The sequence below is a fragment of the Chlorocebus sabaeus genome, chromosome 21 (genome assembly GCF_047675955.1).
Source record: "Chlorocebus sabaeus isolate Y175 chromosome 21, mChlSab1.0.hap1, whole genome shotgun sequence".
Lineage (NCBI taxonomy): Eukaryota > Metazoa > Chordata > Mammalia > Primates > Cercopithecidae > Chlorocebus > Chlorocebus sabaeus.
In genome coordinates, this window is record NC_132924.1 from 50,807,183 (window position 1) to 50,829,851 (window position 22,669).

The 22,669-nt window shown below is 35.8% G+C and overlaps 1 protein-coding gene across 6 annotated transcripts in view; it reads right to left on the bottom strand.

Annotated features, from left to right (window-relative positions):
* The window catches only part of PHF14 (PHD finger protein 14), a 204,311-nt gene that overhangs the window by 91,624 nt on the left and 90,018 nt on the right, over positions 1 to 22,669 (bottom strand). For all 6 annotated transcript variants that reach the window (XR_012090354.1, XM_038004670.2, XM_007982041.3 and 3 more), the window contains exons 15-16: positions 21,690 to 21,740; positions 21,445 to 21,566 (exon numbers count right to left, since the gene is read on the bottom strand). Coding sequence is in view for 5 of the 6 variants with exons in the window: in XM_038004670.2 (XP_037860598.1) it covers positions 21,445 to 21,566; positions 21,690 to 21,740 (173 nt within the window). In the remaining variant the exon portion in view is untranslated. The remainder of the gene's footprint in view (positions 1 to 21,444; positions 21,567 to 21,689; positions 21,741 to 22,669) is intronic.

Consider the following 22,669-nt stretch of genomic DNA (forward strand, 5'->3'; position numbering starts at 1 on the left):
TCACTTGGTTCATGGTTCATTCTTCTACATAACTACGCAGGCACTACCAATGGCTTTTTTCTCTAGGTTTAATGTGGCATTTGAAAGATTATGGCATTTTCAGGAAACCACAGTGCAGTGATTTTAGCAGTTATCTGGCTGAAAGTAATGCTGTGATTTAGAATAACTGCTCAGCTTATATGCATTGGTAAAAGCCAGCTACTGAGCCATCTCACAAAGACAACCTAATTCTTGATATTTTATTAATAATACATGAGGTCAGTCTAGAGACAGCAGAATTAGAAGAAGCTCCTTTTGAAAGGGCACATACTATCTATCTATCTATCTATCTATCTATCTATCTATCTATCTATCTGTATACTATGTTTAGATTAAATCCTTTTAAGTTCATTGTAATAGGAAGAGCTCATTCAAAAACTGATAACCTTAATTCATCTCAGTTTAGGGTAAATGTAACTGCTCCTTGAAACTGTTTCACAGAAGGAATTTAGGCACTTAAGAATTAAAATAAAAAGCAACCATATATCATACATTAGTAGCTACATAGAGAATAAATATGAGAAATGCTAAAAATACTTATGCAGATAATATAATTCATATTAATCTACATATTTTAGTCCATTTAAAAGCTCAATTTATTTTGTTTTATGTAAAGAAAAAGAAATTTTTCAGATTAAAATAAAACATTTTCTACTACAAAATGTTTCTTACAAACTTATCTCAATTAGTAATAAATGAAAAGTGACTGCCTTATAATTAATTCCCATGTTTTTGAGAGCTATAGTCTAAAAAATACATAAAGATCAAAACTTTAAAAATATGATGGGTCAATAATACAATTAAAAATAGCACTGTTGGGTGAGAGGCTTATTCTATAAATGAGTCAGATTCCTTACACCTGAATAATACTTTGCATTTCTGAATGTCTTTCTCTGCTTCACTTCTGAAGCATTACAAAATCATGAAATTTGAAAATTAAAAGGGATTTTCAAATCAATCTAATGCATTGCTCATTCTGTGAATGAGATAACTGGCTCCCAGAGAGGTTATTTGCATTTCTCATGGTTATACAGCCTCTCCCTGGCAGAGACTTAACCAAAATTTCAACCTCTTATTTTTAGTTCTGTGCCCTTTCCCCAACATTTTTCCTAGTTAGTTATTGACCGAATTTTCAAGTGAGGTTCATTTTTTGTTATTCCCTAAGATAAATATTAAATGCACTACCACTGCCCAGAAAAGAGGCAGGATAATCATCCTAGTTTTCCTAGTTAACAAACCTCTCCACGTATGTCAACAATATTAAGGGAGAAATAGGGTTAAGCTAATGACACACATCCCACCTAGAGAATAACTGAATAAGGATAAATAAGGGAAAAAAATAAGGTTAGATAGCTTCTCTTCTCTTTCAACAGAAAAAATGTGAAAGCATTTCCATTCAAATATCACAGTGTTAACTAAAACACCCGCACGCCACATACACTCAGGCATTTTAATACTTGAAAAAGGTAAGTCTAAGGTTATGTAATTCTGAGGTTATGTCTTTGTGAAATTTAAGCCTCGGTTTCATGCATGCTGGAGAGAAGCAACTTAATGGTGCAAAACTTCTCAAATGAAGAACAAACTGACATTTATTTTATGAAGATCGTGAAATAGATAATGTTCTTACTTGCTAAGCTTACTAAATTTCAAGGGACTGCAATTGTCTATTACCTTGTATTGCTCCACTCATTTAACTGATCCCTCCTCTCAAAACATAGTAATAATAATAATAAAAACAACCTCTAAGATCACAGGAAAACAAGAGGTTATGTATGAGGCTTCTCTGTTCTCCAAATCATACTCACAAAATGCAAATACAGTGTGCTTGAATCTGTCTCTTTTTTTTTTTTTCCAGACGGAGTCTTGCTCTGTTGCCAGGCCAGAGTGCAGTGGTGCGATCTCGGCTCACTGCAACCTCTGCCTCCTGGGTTCGAGTGATTCTCCTGCCTCAGCCTCCTGAGTAGCTGGGACTACAAGCACGTGCCACCATGCCTGGCTAATTTTTGTATTTTTAGTAGAGATGGGGTTTCACCATGTTGGCCAGGATGGTCTTGATCTCTTGACCTTGTGATCTACCCACCTCAGCCTCCCAAAGTGCTGAGATTACAGGCATAAGCCCCACCGAGCACGGCTGAATCTGGCTTTTTTTTTTTTTTTTTTTTGCACTACTGGTTAATTCAAATGCTTACATTTCTAACATTTTACATAATTATATATTCAGAGGTTTCTTCAATTTATAATTAGAGCAATAATATGTGTTGATCTTTAAGACAAGATCTACAAGGGACTACAAAAGCATTTAGTAAACAGATGACCATAATGAACATTACTAATGACCAAAAGAGTAAAAGTGTAGATGGTAACATACTATGAATTTCCCAAACAGCAACTTTCATAGATACAGATAGTATTAAATGTAGTACATATGAATTAAATATGACACATGGCATTTTAATATGTACACATACAACGTAAGTACAATGTATATATTAGTATTATAATATACCACTGAGATACTAATATACCTTACAATTATCTGAAAAAGGTGTAATCTTACCAAAAAAAAAAAAAAAAAAAAGTATTTGAAGGCTGGGCACAGTGACTCATACCTGTAATCCCAGCACTTTGGGAGGCCAAGGCAGGCGGATTGCTTGAGAAGAGGAGTTAGAGACAAGCCTGGACAACATTGCGAAACCCCATCTCTACCAAAAATACAAAAATTAGCCAGGTGTGGTGGTGTGCACCTGTAATCCCAGCTACTCAGGAGGCTGAGGCAGGAGAATTGCTTGAACCCGGGAGGTAGAGGTTGCAGTGAGCTGAGATCATGCCACGGTACTCCAGACTGGGCTACAGAGTAAGACTCTGCCTCAAAAAAAAAAAAAAAAAAAAAAAAAAAAAAAGAAAAATTAAAAACATATGCAAGATAAGCATCTCTAAAGAAGATTCAGTTCCCAATCAGTGCTATGATCTTCATTCAAAATAAAATATAAAAAATCCAATGACATCTAAAGCTAAAAAGCAGACAGTACATTTTAATAAAATCATTTAATATTAAATAAAACAAAACAGCATGCTTAAGAGAATAGAGGTTATAGCACTGAAGCCTCAAAGAACAACAAATATATTATTGAAAACCATAAAACAAAGAAAACATCCGGTATGATCATGAAAGGGATGCCACCAATTAGCCTTTAACAAATTACATTTATCAAAGAAAGTTTTACCAACCACACTGTTCAAATGTAAATTATGCTGAGACTATAGAGGTTAAAACCATGGACTCTAGCCAGACTGCCTAAGTTTAAATCTCTGTTCCAACCCTTTCCAGTTATGCAACTTTTATTATTATTTTTTTTTGAGACAGTCTTGCTCGCTCTGTCGCCCAGGCTGGAGTGCAGTGGCACAATCTCAGCTCACTGCAAGCTCTGCCTCCCAGGTTCACACCACTCTCCTGCCTCCGCCTCCCCAGTAGCTGGAACTATAGGCACCCACCACCACGCCTGGCTGATTTTTTTTTTTTCCCGTAGAGATGGGGTTTCATTGTGTTAGCCAGGATGGTCTCGATCTCCTGACCTCGTGATCCACCTGCCTCGGCCTCCCAAAGTGCTGGGATTACAGGCGTGAGCCAACGCGCCCAGCCTAGCTATGCAACTTTTAAGCAGTTACTTAAGCTCTATAATTTAGATTCTTCATCAATTCAAAGGAGATATAAATACTGCTTATTTATATCTAAATGTATCTAAATGACTTATCTAAATGACTTAATACATGTATATAAGATGCCTGATACATATTGATATAGTTTGGATATATGTCTCCTCCAAATCTCAGGTTGAAATGTGACTTCCAATGTTGGAGGTGGGTCTGCTGGGACGTGTTTGGGTCATGGCAACAGATCCCTCATGAATTGCATAATAATAATAATAATAATAATAATAATAATAATAATAACCTCTTTCCTTCCCATGGGAATGAGTGAGTTCTTGTTTATTCACACAAAAGCTGGTTAAGGATCTGGTGCTTCTTCCTTTCTCTTGCTTGCTCTCACTATGTGATATGCCAGCTCCCCCTTTGCCTTTTGCCATGATTGTAAGTTTACTGAGGCCTTGCCCGAAGCAGACGCTAGTGCCATTCTGCTTGTACAGCCTGCAGATCCGTGGGCCAAATAAACTTCTTTATAAATTAGCCAGCCTTAGGTACTTCTTTATGGAAATACCAACTAACACAGAAAATTGGTACCAAGAAGTGTGGTGTTGCTATAAAAATGTCTAAAAGGCCAGGTGAAGTGGCTCACACCTGTAATCGCAGCACTTTGGCAGGTTGAGGTGGAAGGACAGCCTGAGCTCAGGAGTTTGAGACCAGCCTGGGCAACATGGTGAAACTCCGTCTCTACTAAATCTACAAAAAATTAGCCAGGCGTGATGGCATGTGCCTGCAGTCCCAGCTACTCAGGAGGCTGAGGCAGGAAAATTCCTTGAACCAGGCAGACAGAGGTTGCAGTAAGTCAAGATCACGCCACTGCACTCCAGCATGGGTGACAGAGCGAGACTCCGTCCAAAAAAAAAAAAAGATATCTGAAAATATGGAAGCAGCTTGGGAACTGGGCAATGGGCAGAGGTTGGAAGACTTTGGAGGGCTCTCAGAGGAAGACAGGAAGACAAGGGAAAATTTGGAACTTCTTAGAGTATTAAGTGGTTGTGGCCAAATGCTGATAGAAATGGGACACTGAAGGCCAGGCTGATGAGGCATCAGATGGAAATGAAGAACTTATTGGGAACTGGAGTAAAGGTCACCCATATTATGCCCCAGCAAAGAACTCGGCTATATTTTGTCCATGCTCTTGGGATCTGTGGAAGTTTGAACTTAAGAGTGATAACACAGGTTTCTGGTAGAAGAAATTTCTAAGCAGTGAAGCAGTTAAGATGTGGCCTGGCTGCTTATAACAGCCTATGATTAGATACAGGAGCAAGAAAATGACTTAAAGTTGGAACTAATGTGGCCAGGCATGGTGGCTCATGCCTGTAATCCCAGCACTCTGGGAAGCTGAGGCGGGCAGATCACAAGGTCAGGAGATCGAGATCATCCTGGTTAACACGATGAAACCCCGCCTCTGCTAAAAATACAAAAAAATTAGCGTGGTGGCGGGTGCCTGTAGTCCCAGCTACTCAGGAGGCTGAGGAAGGAGAATGGCGTGAACCCAGGAGGTGGAACTTGCAGTGAGCTGAGATCGTGCCACCACACTCCAGCCTGGGCGACAGAGCGAGACTCTGTTTCAAAAAAAAAAAAAAAAGAAGGAAAGAGGAAAGGCATTTTCAGGAGAGGAATTCAAGGTGGTTGTGGAGCAACCACTTGCTAAAGTGATTAGCATGACTAAAAAAGAGACAAATGATAATAGCCAAGACATGGGGGAAAGGCATTGAACGCATTTTGGAGATCTTCCAGACAGTGCAGCCCATCACAGGCCCAGAGGTCTAAGAGAAAATAACGGGTTCAGAGGCCCTGCCTGGGGCCCTGCTTCCTTGCTCAGCCTCAGGACACTGCTCCCAGAATTCTGGCTTCTCCAGCTCCAGCTGCCACACAAACGGCCCCAGGTACAGCTCACATCACCAGGTACAGTTCGGGCCACCAATCTGGGCCTTGGTGTTTTCCACATGCTGTTAAGCCTCCAGGTGCACAGAATGTGAGAGTGAAAAAGGCTTGGCAGCCTCCACATAGGTTTCAGAGGATATATGAGAAAAGCTTGGTGTCCAGGCAGAAGCCCGTCACAGAGACAGAGCCTTCACAGAAAGCCTCTACTAGTGCAGTGCGGAAGGGAAACGTGGAGGTGGAACCCTCACACAGAATCCCCACCAGGGAACTACCTGGTGGAGCTGTGGGAAGGGCGCTGTTGCCTTCTAGACCTTAGAATAGTAGAGCCACCTGCAGCTTGCACCCTGAGCCCGGAAAAGCCACTGGCATTTAACTCTAACCCATGAGAGCAGCTAACGGGGCTGAACCCTGCAAAGCCACAGCAGCAGAGCTGCCCAAAGCACTGGGAGCCCACCCATTGTACTAGTGTGCCCAGGATGCAGTACATGGTATCAAAGGACATTGTTTTGAAGCTCTTAAGATTTAATGTCTGCCTGGATGGGTTTTGGAAATACGTGGGGCCTACTGCCTGTTTCTTTTGGTTAATTTCTCATTTTTGACATGGGAATGTTTACCCAATGTCTGTACCACCATTGTATCTTGGAAGTAAATAACTTGTTTTTGATTTTACAGGCTCATAGATGGAAGGAACTTGCCTTGAGTCCCCAGTGAGACACTGGATTTTGGACTTTTGAATCAATGCTGGAGTGAGTAAAGACTTTGGAGGACTATTAAAAAGGACAATTGTATTTTGCAATGTGGAGGACATAAAATTGGGTGTTGGGGGGGCAGGAGTGAAAGTATATAGTTTAGATGTTTGTTCCCTTCAAATAACATGCTGAAATGTGATCTCCAATATTGGAGGTGGGCCTGGTGGGAGGTGTTTGTGCCATAGGGGCCGGTCCCTCATGAATGCCTGGCACTGAACCCATGGGAATAAGCAAATTCTTGCTGTTAGTTCACATGAAAGATGGTTATTTAAAGGAGCCTGACATCTCCTCTTTTCTCTGTTGTTCACTCTATGTGATATACCAGCTCACCCTTTGCCTTCCACCATGACTGTAAGTTTCCTGAGACCTCACCAGAAGCAGATGTCAGTGCCATGCTGCCTGAACAGCCTGCAGAACTATGAACCAAATAAACTGACTTTCTTTATAAATTAGCTAGCCTCAGTTATTTCTTTATAGTAATGTAAACAGACTGACACACACAATAAGCACTATATATATCAGAGTTGCTGTTGTTTGCATATACATAGCCTTTATCATTTTTTGTCCACTATGACAAGCCCTTTACTTGTACAGTATTATTTAATCATCCAGACAATCTATGGAGTAGGTACTATTGTTTATTGCTATTTTATAGATAAGGAAGGTAAAACACAGGCAAGATAAAAGCAGAGTTCACAAATAATGAAAGAAGGTTTAAAACCATGATATAGTTTGGATACGTGTCCCACTCAAATCTCATGTTGAAAATCCCCAGTGTTGGAGATGGGACTTGATGGGAGGCGACTGGATCACGGGGGTAGATTTCTCATGAAAGGTTTATACCATCCTCTTGGTGCTATTCTCATGATGTTGAGTTCTCAAAAAGATCTGGCTGTTTAAAAGTATACAGGATCTCTCACATCTCCCTCTTTGCCCCTGGCCCCTGCCACAGAAGATGCCTTTTCCCCCTTTGCCTTCTGCCATGATTGGAAGTCTCCTGAGGCCTCTCCAGAAGCAGAAACCGCCATGCTTCCCTTATAGCCTGCAGAGCCGCAAGTCGATTAAATATCTTTTCTTAGTAAATTACCAGTCTTGGGTATTTCTCTACAGCTATGCAAGAGTGGACTAATACAACTCAGCAGAATGGTTATAAATCCTCATACTTAATCATTCATTTTATAGTACTGCCTCTCAAAATAGTAGACACTTTAAAATTTAATAGAATCTAGGCTCTTAATATAACTTTAGCAGAATCACTTTTTTAATATTCAAAATTAAAAGTACTGAGTTGAAGAATGAATAAAATGGTATAATTTTTTTCATATGAGAGTCACTTTAACATTTCTTTAATTAGAAGTTCTCTTATTGCATTAAATTAGTTGTGGCAAGAAAATCTAATTTATACATAATCAGAAACATGTCTCAGGGCTATGAGAAACCAGTGACAAAAGAACATTTGCAGTGGTTGCCTGTCGCTGGAAATGGGGGCTATGACTGACTATAAACAGGCATAGTAATTTTTGAAGTGACGGAAATACTCTAAAAACTGGACTGTAGTGATCGTTGAACAATGACAAATGTACTAAAAATCATTAAGCTCTATATTTATAACGGGTAAAATTTAATGGGATGAAAATTAGATCTCACTAGAACTGTTTCAAAAAAAGGAAATATCTGCTATTTATCAAAGGAAGTGGGTGTTTTAAACCGACTATTTTCTACTCCTCTAGGTAAATGAGGAAAATGTAACTGGAAAACTGGTTTCCATTCTAACATATTTAAGCAAGAAAAATAATCACAGTCTACATAATCACAGAGTAGTTTGGAAGAAGATGTTACTGAGTATGTTACACAGGAGCTTATGACCAAATGTAAACAAACAGGTAACATGGACTTGGGAATATGGAATATATAATCTTTGAATATCAGAGCTAGTGTACTAGGCTTCAGAGAGGTTACAGCCTAAGATATTCTCCTAAAATAAGAAAAGTGAGATTGAAAGAGATTAAGTGACTTGCTTAAAATTACAAAGCTGCCAAGAGATCTTAAACTAGTTGAGATCTCCTCTCAGTGAAGTAAACAGCTACCACAAAAATAATTATCAGTTAATCAAAAACCACTATTTGTCACCTATTATTTTTGCTTCAAGAAGCATATACTATTTTTAAGTTTGTACTCAGTAATTTTAAAAGTTTTTAAATTTTCAAAAATAAAACAATCAGGAACTATTTAAAGAAATGTGCCTGCCCAAAAAGAAATTATAAACTATTTTAACTGCACAGAGTTGCAAAAATATACAGATATGGCAGTGCATCAGTAAATTAACAAACATTTATTCTGAATTAACTGCCTGAGCCATACTGCATTAGACTATCAGGGTCATTAGAAATAAATGGAAGGCCCAGATGCTATACTCACGTCATGGGCAAAGTAAATTAATTGGCAGACGATAATGACACAACTTACAAACAAAATGGATCACAGCATGACATGGGATTTTATGAGGGTTCCAAGGACAATTAATATGGGCCCATATAAGTCAGGAAGAATACATTAAAGAAGTAAATGTTGACATAGGCTTTGAAGGAAGAAGAAAATATGCCCAAATACATTACAGAAAGCAGGAAAGTCTAACGCAAATGGTTACAGTGAACACTGAAGAGGCCAGCATGACCAAAGAAAATAACATGGTGCTGACACATAAGCAAGAAGCAACTGGCAAATGAGATGAAATCAATACATTCCTTGAAAAACACAGCTTAGCTGGGTACAGTGGTTCATGCCTGTAATCCCGCCACTTTGGGAGGCTCAGGATGGAGGATTGCTTGAGTCCACAAGTTCTACACCAGCTTGGGCAACACAGTCAGACCCCATTTCTACAAAAGATTAAAAAATTAGCTGGGCATGGCAGCGTGCACTTGTAGTCCCAGCTACTAAGGAGGCTGAGGTGGGAAGATCACCAAAGCCTAAGAGTTCAGTCTGCAGTGAGCTGTGATCATGCCACTGCATGCCAGCCTAGGCAGCTGAGCAAGACCCTGTCTCAAACAAAAAGAAAAACACAGCTTACCAAAAATGACACAAATGAAAGGAAATATTTGTTCTAAAAATTGAATTTATTATCAAAAATTTTTCCACAATGAAAACTCTAAGTTCAGATGGTATCACTGGAGAATTCTATCAAAATGTAATGAACAAACAGTATCTTAAATGCTTTAAAAAACGAAGAAGAGGGAAACACTTTCCAACTCCACTCAGAAGGCCAGTATTATCTAATAAACAAACTGTGATACTTCTACCAGAAAAAATAAATTAATAAATAAAAGAACAGCTGGGCATGGTGGTGTGGTGGTAATACCAAGCCATGGTGGTAATTCCAGCTACTCAGGAGGATCGCTTGAGCCCAGCAGTTTGAGACCAAGCCTGGGCAACAAAGTGAAACCAATCAAAAAAAAAAAAGAGGAAAGAAAAGAAAGGAAGGAAGGAAGGAGGGAAGGGAAAGGGGAGGGAAAGGGGAAAGGAGGGGAGGGGAGGGGAAGGGAAGGGAGGACAGGGGAGGGAAAGGAAGGGAGGGAGGAAGGGAGGAATGGAGGGAGGGAGGGAATACGTTCATAAAGAATGTATAACCCTTATAAAAATATTAACAAAATTTTAAAAATACATAAAAGAGGCAATACACCATGACCAGAAACGTTTATCCCAGATTTGCAAGGTTGATTTTGAAGGCTCCCTGGGAGAGAGGGGATGGAGGAGCCCAGCAAACACGGTTCAAATAACCGTGCCTTATCGACACCCTTACTGAGGAGACTTAAAGACACTTCTCCGTGTGGACTCAGTACTTTTCTACTTCCTACCCCTTCCCATCTCCCTTCCAGAAGCCCCTGGGTCCATAAAACAGCAGGAACTTTAGTTTGGGAATCCTTTAGCAGTGAGACTAAATTTCTCCTCTACAAGCGTATGTGTGGTGTGGGGTGCTGGTTGGGGGGAGGGGTGTTAATATCTGCACTTAACTTCCTCTTGCCCGCTGCTGTTCAGTGGGAAACAATGTAATACTCAGGAGCCAGCAACCTTTCCTGACTGGCTTCTTTCTGATACTTTAAAAATAAGAAAATAAAGTTTTGTTATTTTGAACTTTGCTTGTTTTCCTAATTAACCACCTGGCAGCTCTAAACTCTAACAGAAAACTTTAAAGATATCCTATACAATAGCATCAAAAACATTACATTCTTAAAAACGCATGTAATAAAAGATATGCAAGATTCCTAAACTCAAAACTACAACATCAGTGAGAAACAATAAAGACTATCTAAGTATCTGAATAAATGGAGATATACCATGATCATAAATAGAAAGATGCAACATGGTTAAAATGTTAATGTCTCCCTGCCCCAGCCCCCTCCCCCTACCACCAAATCCCATGTATTCAACACAAAGCCCATCATAATCCCTGTAGGCTTTTGTTCTTGTGGTTCTTTTTAAAAACAACTGTGGTAAAATATACATAGCATTGACCATCTTAACCATTTTTAAGTGTACAGCTCTGTGGCATTCACATTCACACTGTTGTGCAAACATTCCCACCATCCAGCTCCAGAACTTTTTCATCTTTCCCAGCTGAAACTCTGTACCCCCTAAACACTAACTGCCCATTCCTCCTTCCCCCGGGAAACCACCATTTTTACTTTGTCTCTATAAATTTTACTACTCTAGGAACCTCCTACAAGTGGAATCATTCAGTATTTGTCCCCTTCTGTAACTGGTTTATTTTTCTTGCTTAGTGTTCTCAAGGTTCTTCTATGTTGCAGTATCTATCAGAATTTTTTTTTTTTTTTTTTTTTTTTTTTTTTGAGATGGAGTCTCGCTCTGTCGCCCACGCTGGAGTGCAGTGGCGCAATCTCAGCTCACTGCAAGCTCCGCCTCCCGGATTCACGCCATTCTGCCTCAGCCTCCCGAGTAGCTGGGACTACTGGCGCCCGCCACCACGCCTGGCTAATTTTTTGTATTTTTTAGTGCAGATGGGGTTTCACCATGTTAGCCAGGATGGTCTCCATCTCCTGACCTTGTGATCCACCTGCCTCGGCCTCCCAAAGCGCTGGGATTACAGGCGTGAGCCACCACGCCCGGCCCAGAATTTCATTCCTTTTTAAGGCTGGATAATATTCTACTGTATGTATGCTATGGTTTGGATACCTGTCACCTCCAAACCTAATGCTGAAATGTTATCCCAATTTAGGGGGGTATTAATGGGAGGTGTTTATGTCATGAAGATGAATCCTTCATGAAGAGATTAATGACCTCCTCAGGGGTGTGTTTTGACTCTATTAGTTCCTTTGATGGTTGGATATTAAAAAGAGCCTGGCATCTCCCACTCTCTTGATTCCTCTTTTGCCATGTGATCCCTGAACATACCAGTTCTCCTTTACCTTTCACCATGAGTGAAAGCAGCTTGAGGTCCTCACCAGATGCAGATGCCCAATCTTGAGCTTCTCAACAATAAGAATTGTGAGCCAAATAAACATTTCCTTCTTTATCAATTATCCAGCCTCAGGTATTTCTTCTTAGCAACATAAAATGAACTAAGACAACATACATATATACAGTACATTTTGTTTATCCTTTAATCCATCAGTGGAACTTGAGTTGCTTCCACCTTTTGGCTATTGTGAATAATGTTGCTATGAAAACAGGTGTTCAATTACCTGTTTGAGTCTCTGCTTTGGGTGTACAGCTACAGCAGTATTAACAGATCAAATGGTAATTCTGTCTTTAATTTTTTGAGGAATTAAAATACTGTTTTCCATAGTAGCAGCACAATTTTATATTCCCAAGAGTAATGTATAAGAACTCCAATTTCTCCACATCCTTGCCAACACCTGTTATTTTCTGTGTGTGTTTGTGTGTGTGTGTGTGTGTTTAAATGATAACTAGCACAATGGGTGCAAGGTGGTATCTCACTGTGGTTTCAATTTACTTTTCCTGAATGATTCCTGATGTTGAGCATCTTTTCATATGCTTGTTGGCTATTATGTATCTTCTTTGGAGAAATATTTTCAAGTCCTATGCCCATTTTTAACGGTTGTTTCTTATTGCTGAGTTGCCGAAGTTCTTTATATATTCTCAATCCCTTAACAGAAACATGACTTGCAAATATTTCCCCCCAATCTATGGGTTAACCTTTTTACCATCTGGTGATGGTGTCCTTTCATCCACAAAAGTTTTTAACTTTGATTTTAGTCCAACTTACCTAATTTTTGTTGCTGTTATTACCTATGCTTTTGGTGTTATGTCCAGGCTTTCCTTTTTAAAATGAAAATTTTAGAAAAATTTAGAAAAGCTGTTTCTAATACTTATATGAAAATGCAAAGGATCTAGAAAAATGAAACAGCTTACTACACAGCCTGAGTAATCAATAGTTGGTCTTGGCACAGGAATAAATATGTAACTCGATGGAATATAATAGAAAGTCCAGAAATAAACCCACATTGAAAATGCCAACTGGCATTTAAAAGTGGCACCAAAGTAATTTAATGTGGAAAGGCAAGTTTTTTCAACAAATGATACTGGAAATCCACATGGGGCAGATAATAAACAAACCTTCCTTAACTCTACCTGAAACCATATACAGAAATTAATTTCAGATAGCTGACATATAATATAAAAGCCAAAAGTACAAACCTTCTAGAAGACAACAAAGAAGAAAGTTTTTGTCACCTGGACCTAAGCAAAGAATTATTAGATAGGAAATAAAAACAATAACCATAAAACAAAATATTGCTATGCTGGACATCTGCAAAATTAGCAACTTCTGCTCCTTAAACAATACCATTAAAGAAAATGAATAGGCAAGCCACAAATAAAAAGAGTATGTATGCAAAATACATATTTGAAAAAGAAATTACATCCCAATTATATTAGTAATTCCTACCACTCAATACTAAACAATTCAATTTCTTAAAAAATAAGCAAAAGAATTAGTTCACAAAAGAAGACATATTACCTACCAGTGAGCAAATAAAAATGTGCTCAATAAGCCAGGTGTGGTGGCTCACACCCATAATCTCACCACTTTGGAAGGCCAAAATGGGAGGACTGTTTGAGCCCAGGAGTTCAAGACTAGCATGGGCAACATGGCGAATGTCTGTCTCTACAAAAAAAAAAAAAAAAAAAAAAAAAAAAACTAGCTGGGTTTGGTGATGCACACCTGTAGTCCCAGCTACCTGGGAGGCTGAGGTGGGAAGATCGCTTGAGCCTGGTTGAGGCTGCAGTGTGTCATGTTGTGCCACTGCACTCCATCCTGTGTAACAGAGGGTCTCAAAAAAAAAAAAAAAAAGAAAATATGCTCAATATCATTACTTAACAGAGTAATGAGAACTAAAACAACAGTGGGATACCTCTACACATTCATTATAATGGATAAAATCAAATAAAGGAGAAAAACGCCATTTGTATAAATGTGTATAAAACTCTAGAAGAGACAAAACTAATCTATGGTTAAAAAAAAAAAAAATAGAAGAGTCGTTGTCTTTGTCTGACCTTTCTGGAGCAATGAAAATGTTCTGTATCTTGATAGAAACGGGGGTTACACAATTGTATGCTTTTGTCAAAATTCACCAATTTATTCACATAATACATATGCATTTCATTGTATGTAACTTTTACCACCCCCCAACCCATACACACAGGCCAAACAACTATTAAACTTGGTTAGATTTACCTTTTACAGTGGTTTTGGTTGGCAATTCTGAAACTACTTTCTGCATATTTTCAGTTTGATTTTAAGCTGAGGCCTAAAGGTTAGCAAACAACTGGATGAAACAATTTATAAATACTATTTTAAGAAACAGTGCTTCTGTTTCTGTTTGTTTCATCATTTCATCATTACAAAATGTTCAACTTTAGGGAAGTTTATTGTTTATCTAGTTTACATAGTCTAGATTTAAGATCTGTAAAATAAGGCATTTATAATGAGGTTTCTACATAGTTAACAGTCATTTTTTCAGCCTTTTTTTTTTGTTGCCTACATGTAAATTACTAAGACTGTGGTCCATTAAAATAGATATTCAAAAACATATATATCAGCAAAGATGATGTAAATAAAAGTTTAAATAGTGGTAACATTTGCTCTTTTCGTCTATTTAACTTTGATTTAAAAAGGAAAGAAAAATATCTTTGTTAATCACTGCTCAGGCAGATTTCTTTATACATTCTAGCATTATTCATATATTAAATATTGACAATCTTTAAAGAGCTCCACTTCTATTATTAAGCTGATTCAACTAAAAAGTGTAGCTTTTTAAAAGCTCATATCATTGAATAAAAAGGTTTTCAAAAACAATAATAAAGTAATATTTTCAAAACTAAAGGATACCCCAATAAAAGTATCCTTTTTGATTTAAACAAATATTTAAAAAATAACTGTTCATGGGACAGGCACAGTGGTTCATGCCTGTAATCCCAGAACTTTGGGAGACCAAGGTAGGCAGATCACCTGAGGTCAGGAGTTCGAGACCAGCCTGACCAATATGGTGAAACCCCATCTCTACTAAAAATACAAAAATTAGCCGGCGTGGTGGCGTGAACCTGTAATCCTAGCTACTTGGAAGGGTGAGACAGAAGAATCACTGGAACCCAAGAGGCAGAGGCTGCAGTAAGCCAATATCACACCATTGCACTCCAGCCTGGGTGACAAGAGTGAAACCCCGTCTCAAAAAAACAACAAAAAGAAAAAACTGTTCACTGAACAAAACAGGTATTTGTATTTTCTCAGAAAAGGAAAGTAATTATGTTAAACACTACAGAATGTAGCAGAAATAGATGTTACTAATTTTATTGAGTTTTAATTTTACTTAACTATTAGATGACACTATTATTTGGTAATCATATCAGAATTTCCCTGAAAAGCAACTGCTTCGGTAACAGTTATTTTAAAAATAAACGTAAAAATCAAAAGGACAGTTAAAAAGCTATGAAAACGAACTTTTAAAAAGGTCATAATTATATTCCTTTGTTTAAAATTTTCAAATTCCCAATGCTTCATCAATTTGGACTTAGAATGCCAGGCTTTTCTTCCCTTTTCATGTAAATCCTGTTAAAAGAGTTAAGTGGCAAATTCTTTAGGCTAAGAATTTTAGAAAGCCCGTACGTCTTCAGAAACATCTTGCTATACTACTTTAGCTCTGCACTTTATATTAAATCTAACATGAAAATTTAAAAGATTGAATATTTTGCCAAAGATTCCTTAATGTGGCTAATGACTGTGGAGGTGCTTTTTGTTTAGTGACTTGGGGCAAAGATAGAGCTACACAAAGATTAGCAAAACAATAATTATGCTTTTAAGATACTGTGAAGGAGAAAAGCTAACTTAAACAACCTATTTCAGAAATAACAGCAGTCAAATTGGAAGAAAAAAGTATTATCACACAGGTTGTCAGGGTAACATGAATGAATATACTTTGCCAAACTTAATTGAAAGAAATACTAGAAATCGAAGCTCTGGAAACAATCATTTAAAAAAAAAAAAAAAAAAAAAAAAAAAAAAACACTTATCCAGGAAATTGTTGGCAGAGTTAAAGAAGAGAAACAGAAGTTTATCTTAAAATGTCCTTATGCAGGAAATATGTTTTTAATGCATTTAAAATTTATTAGAAGACACGAATCATTTTAAGAATCTATATTTGTTTCTCAGTTTTAGTTTTTAAGTATTATAAATAACATACATTTGCATCGTCACTTGAAAATCATTCTATTCCTACATGAAAATGTATGTTTTATCACCATTAAGAGTGATTACTGTATGATAAACTACACAAGAAACACTAATTTGGCAAGTCTATAATCAAATTAAAATAACTAAATTTGTTTTAAGAAATTGACCAGGCTTGGCACGGTGGCTCATGACTGTACTTTGAGACGCTGAGGTAAGGGGATTACCTGGGGTTAGGAGTTCAAGATCAGCCTGGCCAACATGGTGAAACACTGTCTCTATTAAAAATACAAAAAATTAGCCAGGTGTAGTGGCGCACGCCTGTAATCCCAGCTACTCGGGAGGCTAAGGCAGGAGAATCGCTTGAACTTGGGAGGTGGAGGTTGCAGAGAGCAAAGATTGCACCACTGCACTCCAGCCTGGGCGACAAAGCAAGGCTCTGTCTGAAGAAAGAAAAGAAAGAAAGAAAGAAAGAAAAGAAAGAAAAGAAAGAAAAGAAAGAAAAGAAAGAAAAGAAAGAAAAGAAAGAAAAGAAAGAAAGAAAGAAAGAAAGAAAGAGAGAAAGAGAGAGAGAGAGAGAAAGAGGGAAAGAGGGAAAGAGAGAGAGAGAGAGAAAGAGAGAAAGACGGAAAGAGAGAAAGAGAAAGAGAGAAAGAGCGAAAGAGAGAAAGAAAGAAAGAGAGAGAAAGAAAGAAAGAAAGAAAGAAAGAAAGAAAGAAAGAAAGAAAGAAAGAAAGAAAGAAAGAAAGAAAGATCAAATGCAATCCTAACTGATCTTAAGAGGGACAAGACTGGTTTCACTTTGTTAAATTTAAAATAATCCATTTTTAGTGACCTAACGTTTTATGAAAAATAGTAACTAAACTTATAAGCAGATTTAGCTTTACTCTCAGTCTAATCAAATCTCAGAGGGAAAAACCCCTTCAATTATGACCCAGGAAGTCTATAAGCCTCCATACTAGTTAGAACAGAAAAAGTTAATTAAAAATAAAAAATCAAGTCTCATCTACGCAGGAGGCTGAAAGGTGAGAGGACTGCTTGAGCTCAGGAGGCAGAGGCTATACTGTGTCAAAAAAGTGCCACTGCACTCTAGCCTGGGTGACAACAAAAACTAAAAAAATAAATAAATAAAAATAAAAAAGTTATAATTAGAATAATGAGAGACTACTATTTGAAATCAAAATGTAATATATATGAATTCTTGCTGGTGTTCCTAATAACTTATGATACAAACAAATTTAGTTGGGGAGGATGCACTGACAAGCCAGATTTTTAAATGTAAAATAAATAAAAGTGCTAACAACAATGTGTAGAGACCAAATTGACACCCTAACCTTGTAATCAAAATGGTTCAATACCTATATAATTTGCCATATAATCAAATAAAGGGGAGAATCTGGCAAGCATTAATAGTGTAGAATTAGCTATAAAAGTGAAATAGCTTAATAGATCATTTCCTACCCTCAGTGCTTCTGAAAAATGGCCACAATACAAAATAAAATTAAAGATGCTATTTAAGAGGGCTCACGGATTGCAGGGTTCTTAGCTTTAGGAAACCTTTCTTCTCCCTCTCCTATCTCTGATTAAGTAATAAAATGTGCCACATTGAGTTTATATAGTTAAGATAAAATTTGAGGTTTAGAAGTTTGGTGTTATTTCTAATTTTATAGTTTGATAAAAGACTGAAAGAGAAGACAGGCCCACTTCCCTTTCACATACGTTCAAGGAAAGGAATCACTTCATTTCTACTTTTCATAGATTCATCAATTATTCTCAAATCTATTTCCTTACTTAAAATACAGGGGAGGAAAAACTATCCACTACATTTTTGTGACAAAAAATCAATTGTCCTTTATTAAGCCCTTTAAGTATCTTCATCAAACATTATATTTTGTGACTCAATTTGCTCTAGAATTAAATTATAATAGTGACAGTTTTTATTAATTCAGCAAAAGAATACGCAGTCATTACTTATGCAGAGTTCATTTATCAAGCATTTTCTGAGTACTAAATGTGCCATCAACTGTGCAAACAAAAACAAATAAGGTATCACTAAGTAGTTCCATAACTACTTCCAACAAAGAATGACCTATCACAGACAAAGCCTTTAAGACCTCACAATTCCATGATATAGTTTTTCAATTTGACCTTTAGCATTTAGATTGCATTAAATAACATAAAGAAATACATATTTTGATGAAAACTTCTCAGATAATTTCTAATTAAATTTTAAAAGTAGATGGCAAAAAACTTGCACTTAAAAAAATAAAATTCCCTAAGATGCTGTAAAACTTCAATCTAATCATTTTAGAAAACATGTAATGACAAATTTCTTTTTGTCTCCTAGATTCTAAACAAAATTATATACAAAAACAGGACATGTACATTTTCTGACATAACAAATAAGTATTTATTATAACTGGAAACATATTTACCAATTGTGACCTTTACTTCAATGCACACATACATGTATTCCTTGTGTTACTAAATACTACTACTGTTCTAACATTTTATATGGAAAGAACCTTACTATCACTCAGCAATTATTCATAAGGTACCTAATGAAGCACAGTATGATTGTGACCATTTACAACAGGGGGGAAACAAAGGCACAGGAAATGCTAAATTACTCGCCAAAGTCCCAAGATAAACAGGCAAAGCAGAAAATAACAGTTGAAACCTACTAATTACAGTTTACTGACAAATTGCATGCAATTGTTCAATGATATAAAAAATTATACATGTAAATTCACAAGTAAACATATACAAATAACTAAAAAAGCAAGGACAATTAGAAAGAATTTTCTATATAGCCTGAATTACATAGAGAAGTGTGGTTTAAAAAATCAAAACTGCTGAAGAGCAGGTGCTAGTGAGATATAAACATTAGTTTAAAAGAACTTGAGAAAGTAAACACAGTATATTAAATAAAAAACTAATTGTGACCCATGAAGTTTAATTTTAAAAGAGAACCTAACAGACATACACATAACTCTGAGTAAGTGCTGAAATATATCTTTAGAGAAAGGAAATCCTTATTTAAAATATCTTATTTGAAAGTTAAAAAAGTAGCATGTATAGACAGTATTTAAGATGCAATATAATAAAAAAGTGTAGACTTTTGGGGGGTGATTTTCAAACAATAACAGTGCCAGTTCCAAAATATGAGATGCCAGGGAAAATGGCAGATATTAGCTTATGAGATTACTTTTATTAAACATATGAAATTTTATATAAAATAAAATTCTTCAACCCAAGAAGAATAGTGTGTAAACAGTGTACTTTTTTTTAAAGATCACATTATAACCAAAAATATTTTATGGCATTGCTTTATATCCAGCTTATCTTGTCCTAAGAAATATTAAAATACAGTATCAATAAAACATTTAATTTCCTCTACATTACCTCTTTAAAACTTTGCAGACAATTTACGATATTATCTTCTTAATAAGGCAAAACCAAGGAAGGGGACTTTGTATATCCATTATTTCAGAGTAATAAAAATATCTTTACCTTCCAGAAGACTTTCACAAAATTCCAGACATTGGCATATTGTAATAATGCACTTAGAAATAAAAATTTTACAACAGAAACTAAATAAATAAATAATATAGAGTAATACTATCCAAAAATCTTATCAAAATTAGAAGAAAGGTGGCACTTTTTTTATTAAACAACTAAAATACGACGGGTTGGAAATCTATCATAAACTGACTTTTAAAATAAAAATTGTATTTCTCAGTTTCCTAATTTCTAACATATGACAAAAGCAAAACAAAAAACCTGATAAAAACCTCTAAGTCCTACAGCAAAAAGGCCTCAATCAATCTCATATTAAAAAAAAAAAAATTAGTAAGACAGTAGATACTCATATAGGTTCAAATAATTAATAGAAGGATCACCAGCTCTGTAAGTTTTTAGCTACTGTTTCAAATTAATCATAGTCCTCAACTCCATCCTCAACCCCAAGGGAATTTTCCTGAATTAAATTTTTGTTCATTATATATATATTTTTTCTCTATTTTTGTTGTTTCATTTACTCCATTACGTTATGCTTACACTTGGGATTTCATTTTTGACATACTGCAAAAGTTATACTGTGGTCAGAATTATTCACGTGTATCTCCTGAACTTCGAACTACTTACTACTTTACCCTAAATTTTAATAAACTTAAACCTTCAGGATAGCTCCCAAGACATCCTACATGGACTATCTCAAAAAAATTAGCCAATTATTATAAACTTTCTTAACTTTGTCGAAGAACTTTCTCTTTTTCTACTGTAATTTTTACTTTATCTTTCTCATTGATAGTATAAAAAAACTCATAAAATTAAGACTTCATGCCTTTCTTTGAGAAATTAAGACAAATCATATTTTTAATGACCAAAATAGATTAAATCATTTGGAAGTAAATATTTAAAAACATACAACAACACTAATATATTTGTTTTATAAATATGTTTATTCTTTTTGAAATTTTTAATTTCTATGTCCTCATTTAATTTGACAGGGCTTTACCAGAAGACAATGTTTTTAAAGAAATCAGAATGGATTCCCTTACAAAGTCCCTATAAGAACTGTAAGAACTTTTGTGACACTGTCTCTTGAAAGTCTAATGCCTCTTTTAAATTAGCTCTCTTTTTGTCCACCCACTCACTCTGCCATCTCACCCAGAGCTTTGATCAATTTCTTCATTTCAGCTAAAATTAGCAGCCTCTGGACCGTTGGGAAAAGCCAATGTGCAGCATCAGCTAAGATTTCTGATTAGCATTATGTCTGATTAAAAAAAAAAAAAAAAGTACCAAAACGAAACAAAGAAACAAAGACAAAACAAAAAATAAAATCAACCTAGGCCATCTTTTCACCTTTCTTTATTTCGTAAGGGAGAAGCATTTAACACATTTGTTTTGATAAGCAATAAGAAAATGCTAATTAAGTTCTTGTCAATAAAAAGTCTGTCTTCTCACCATTGCTTCTAAATTTCAAACATTTAAAATATGCTAACAGAGCTTAGTAACTTTATTATTTTATGACATAAAACATAATCTTAGTACACAGTGTTTAGATCAAATTACTTTTATAGCCTCTATATAGAGAGCATTGTCAACTTCTCTTGTCAAGAGAAAAATAATTCCCTGTGTTAAAAATGCAGATTATTACTCTTTATTTACATCTAAATCCAGAGCATAACCATGTGTGAGAGGTTAAGAAGTGGATGAAATCTGTTTCTGAAGTATTGTTTCCACTACATAATATTTTGAGAAAGGTCCTATCCTGAAATTGTTTTTTTCATTTTTTCTGTGATGAGAAAATAATAAACATGGAACTTTCATCCCCTAAAGACAAGGTTTTAGCATCCAACTTACCTGACAAGATTTTCATTGTCTCCAGTTCCCTTGCAAGTTGCACATTCAGTTCTTAAATCTTCAGCCTTGGGCTTCTTTTGCAACACAGACTGTCTTTGTCTTCTCTCTCTAGGAACTCTTTCCTGCCATACAAGGGATAATAAAATAAAACATAACAAAACAAAATAAGGATATGAGGGAAACAATTTTAAGCAAGAAAATTTCTCAAAGTTAAGACTGTGTAAAAGTGCTTAACTTATTCCAACCTCATGTTTTTCTTCCTCAGGAACGAAGCTCCGTTTTCGTCCTCTGGTTCTCTGGAAAAAAAAAAACAACAAAAAACAAAAAACAAAAATCCACAGTATATCTAATGTTTAATTAATGATAAAAATAAATTTCCTCTGTTAATGTTATTGCTTAAGTTAGGCACTTGCAAAATTAGTTATTTCTAATTAATACTATATTGGACCACTGCATTTTGTTACCATTTATGACATAGGAAATAAAAAGTAACAAATTAAATATACTTTATAGTACTTTACTTTTAAATAAACATGTATCTGATAGAAAAAAATGAATTCTCCAAACTTATTTTAAAGGATTTTTTCCATACTTCATAATTGTCCATAATTATGATTTACATTTAAATTTTCAAAACTTATTACATACGACTTATACAGCTGAAATGCTAAACCTGGGATCATACTACACACATTATTTGCCTACATGTATGCATGTGTGTACATGTTTATGTAAAGAAATAATTCTTAAGCAGCCAAAAAAAGAAGAAGGAAAAGGTCTCACATATCCAAAATCCTAGTTAACATAAAACTAATTAAAATGCCACATAAAATGACATTTTAAACTAATTTAGCTAAAATTCACTTCATATATTTCAGAATACATTTACCATTTGAAAGAATGCATGAATGTGTTTAAAAGAACTGTAACTACATCAGTATTTGCAGCCAATATGTTAGAAATCTCCACCAATCACAGCACAGCCTCTGTAGATTTTATAATTCCCATATGCAGACCACTATTCCTTAGAGAATGGAAGAGAATGCAGGCACTGCTCCCAAAAATTACTTTGACAGCTGAGATCAAGGAACACTCCCAAGCTAGAGTAGGTACCAAATAATTCTAAACAGAATTACATTATAGTATAGATACATTAATGTTTCTTACATTACTGTAATTTCAATTCTTCATGATACCAAGTACACTGTTATTTAATACCATGGCT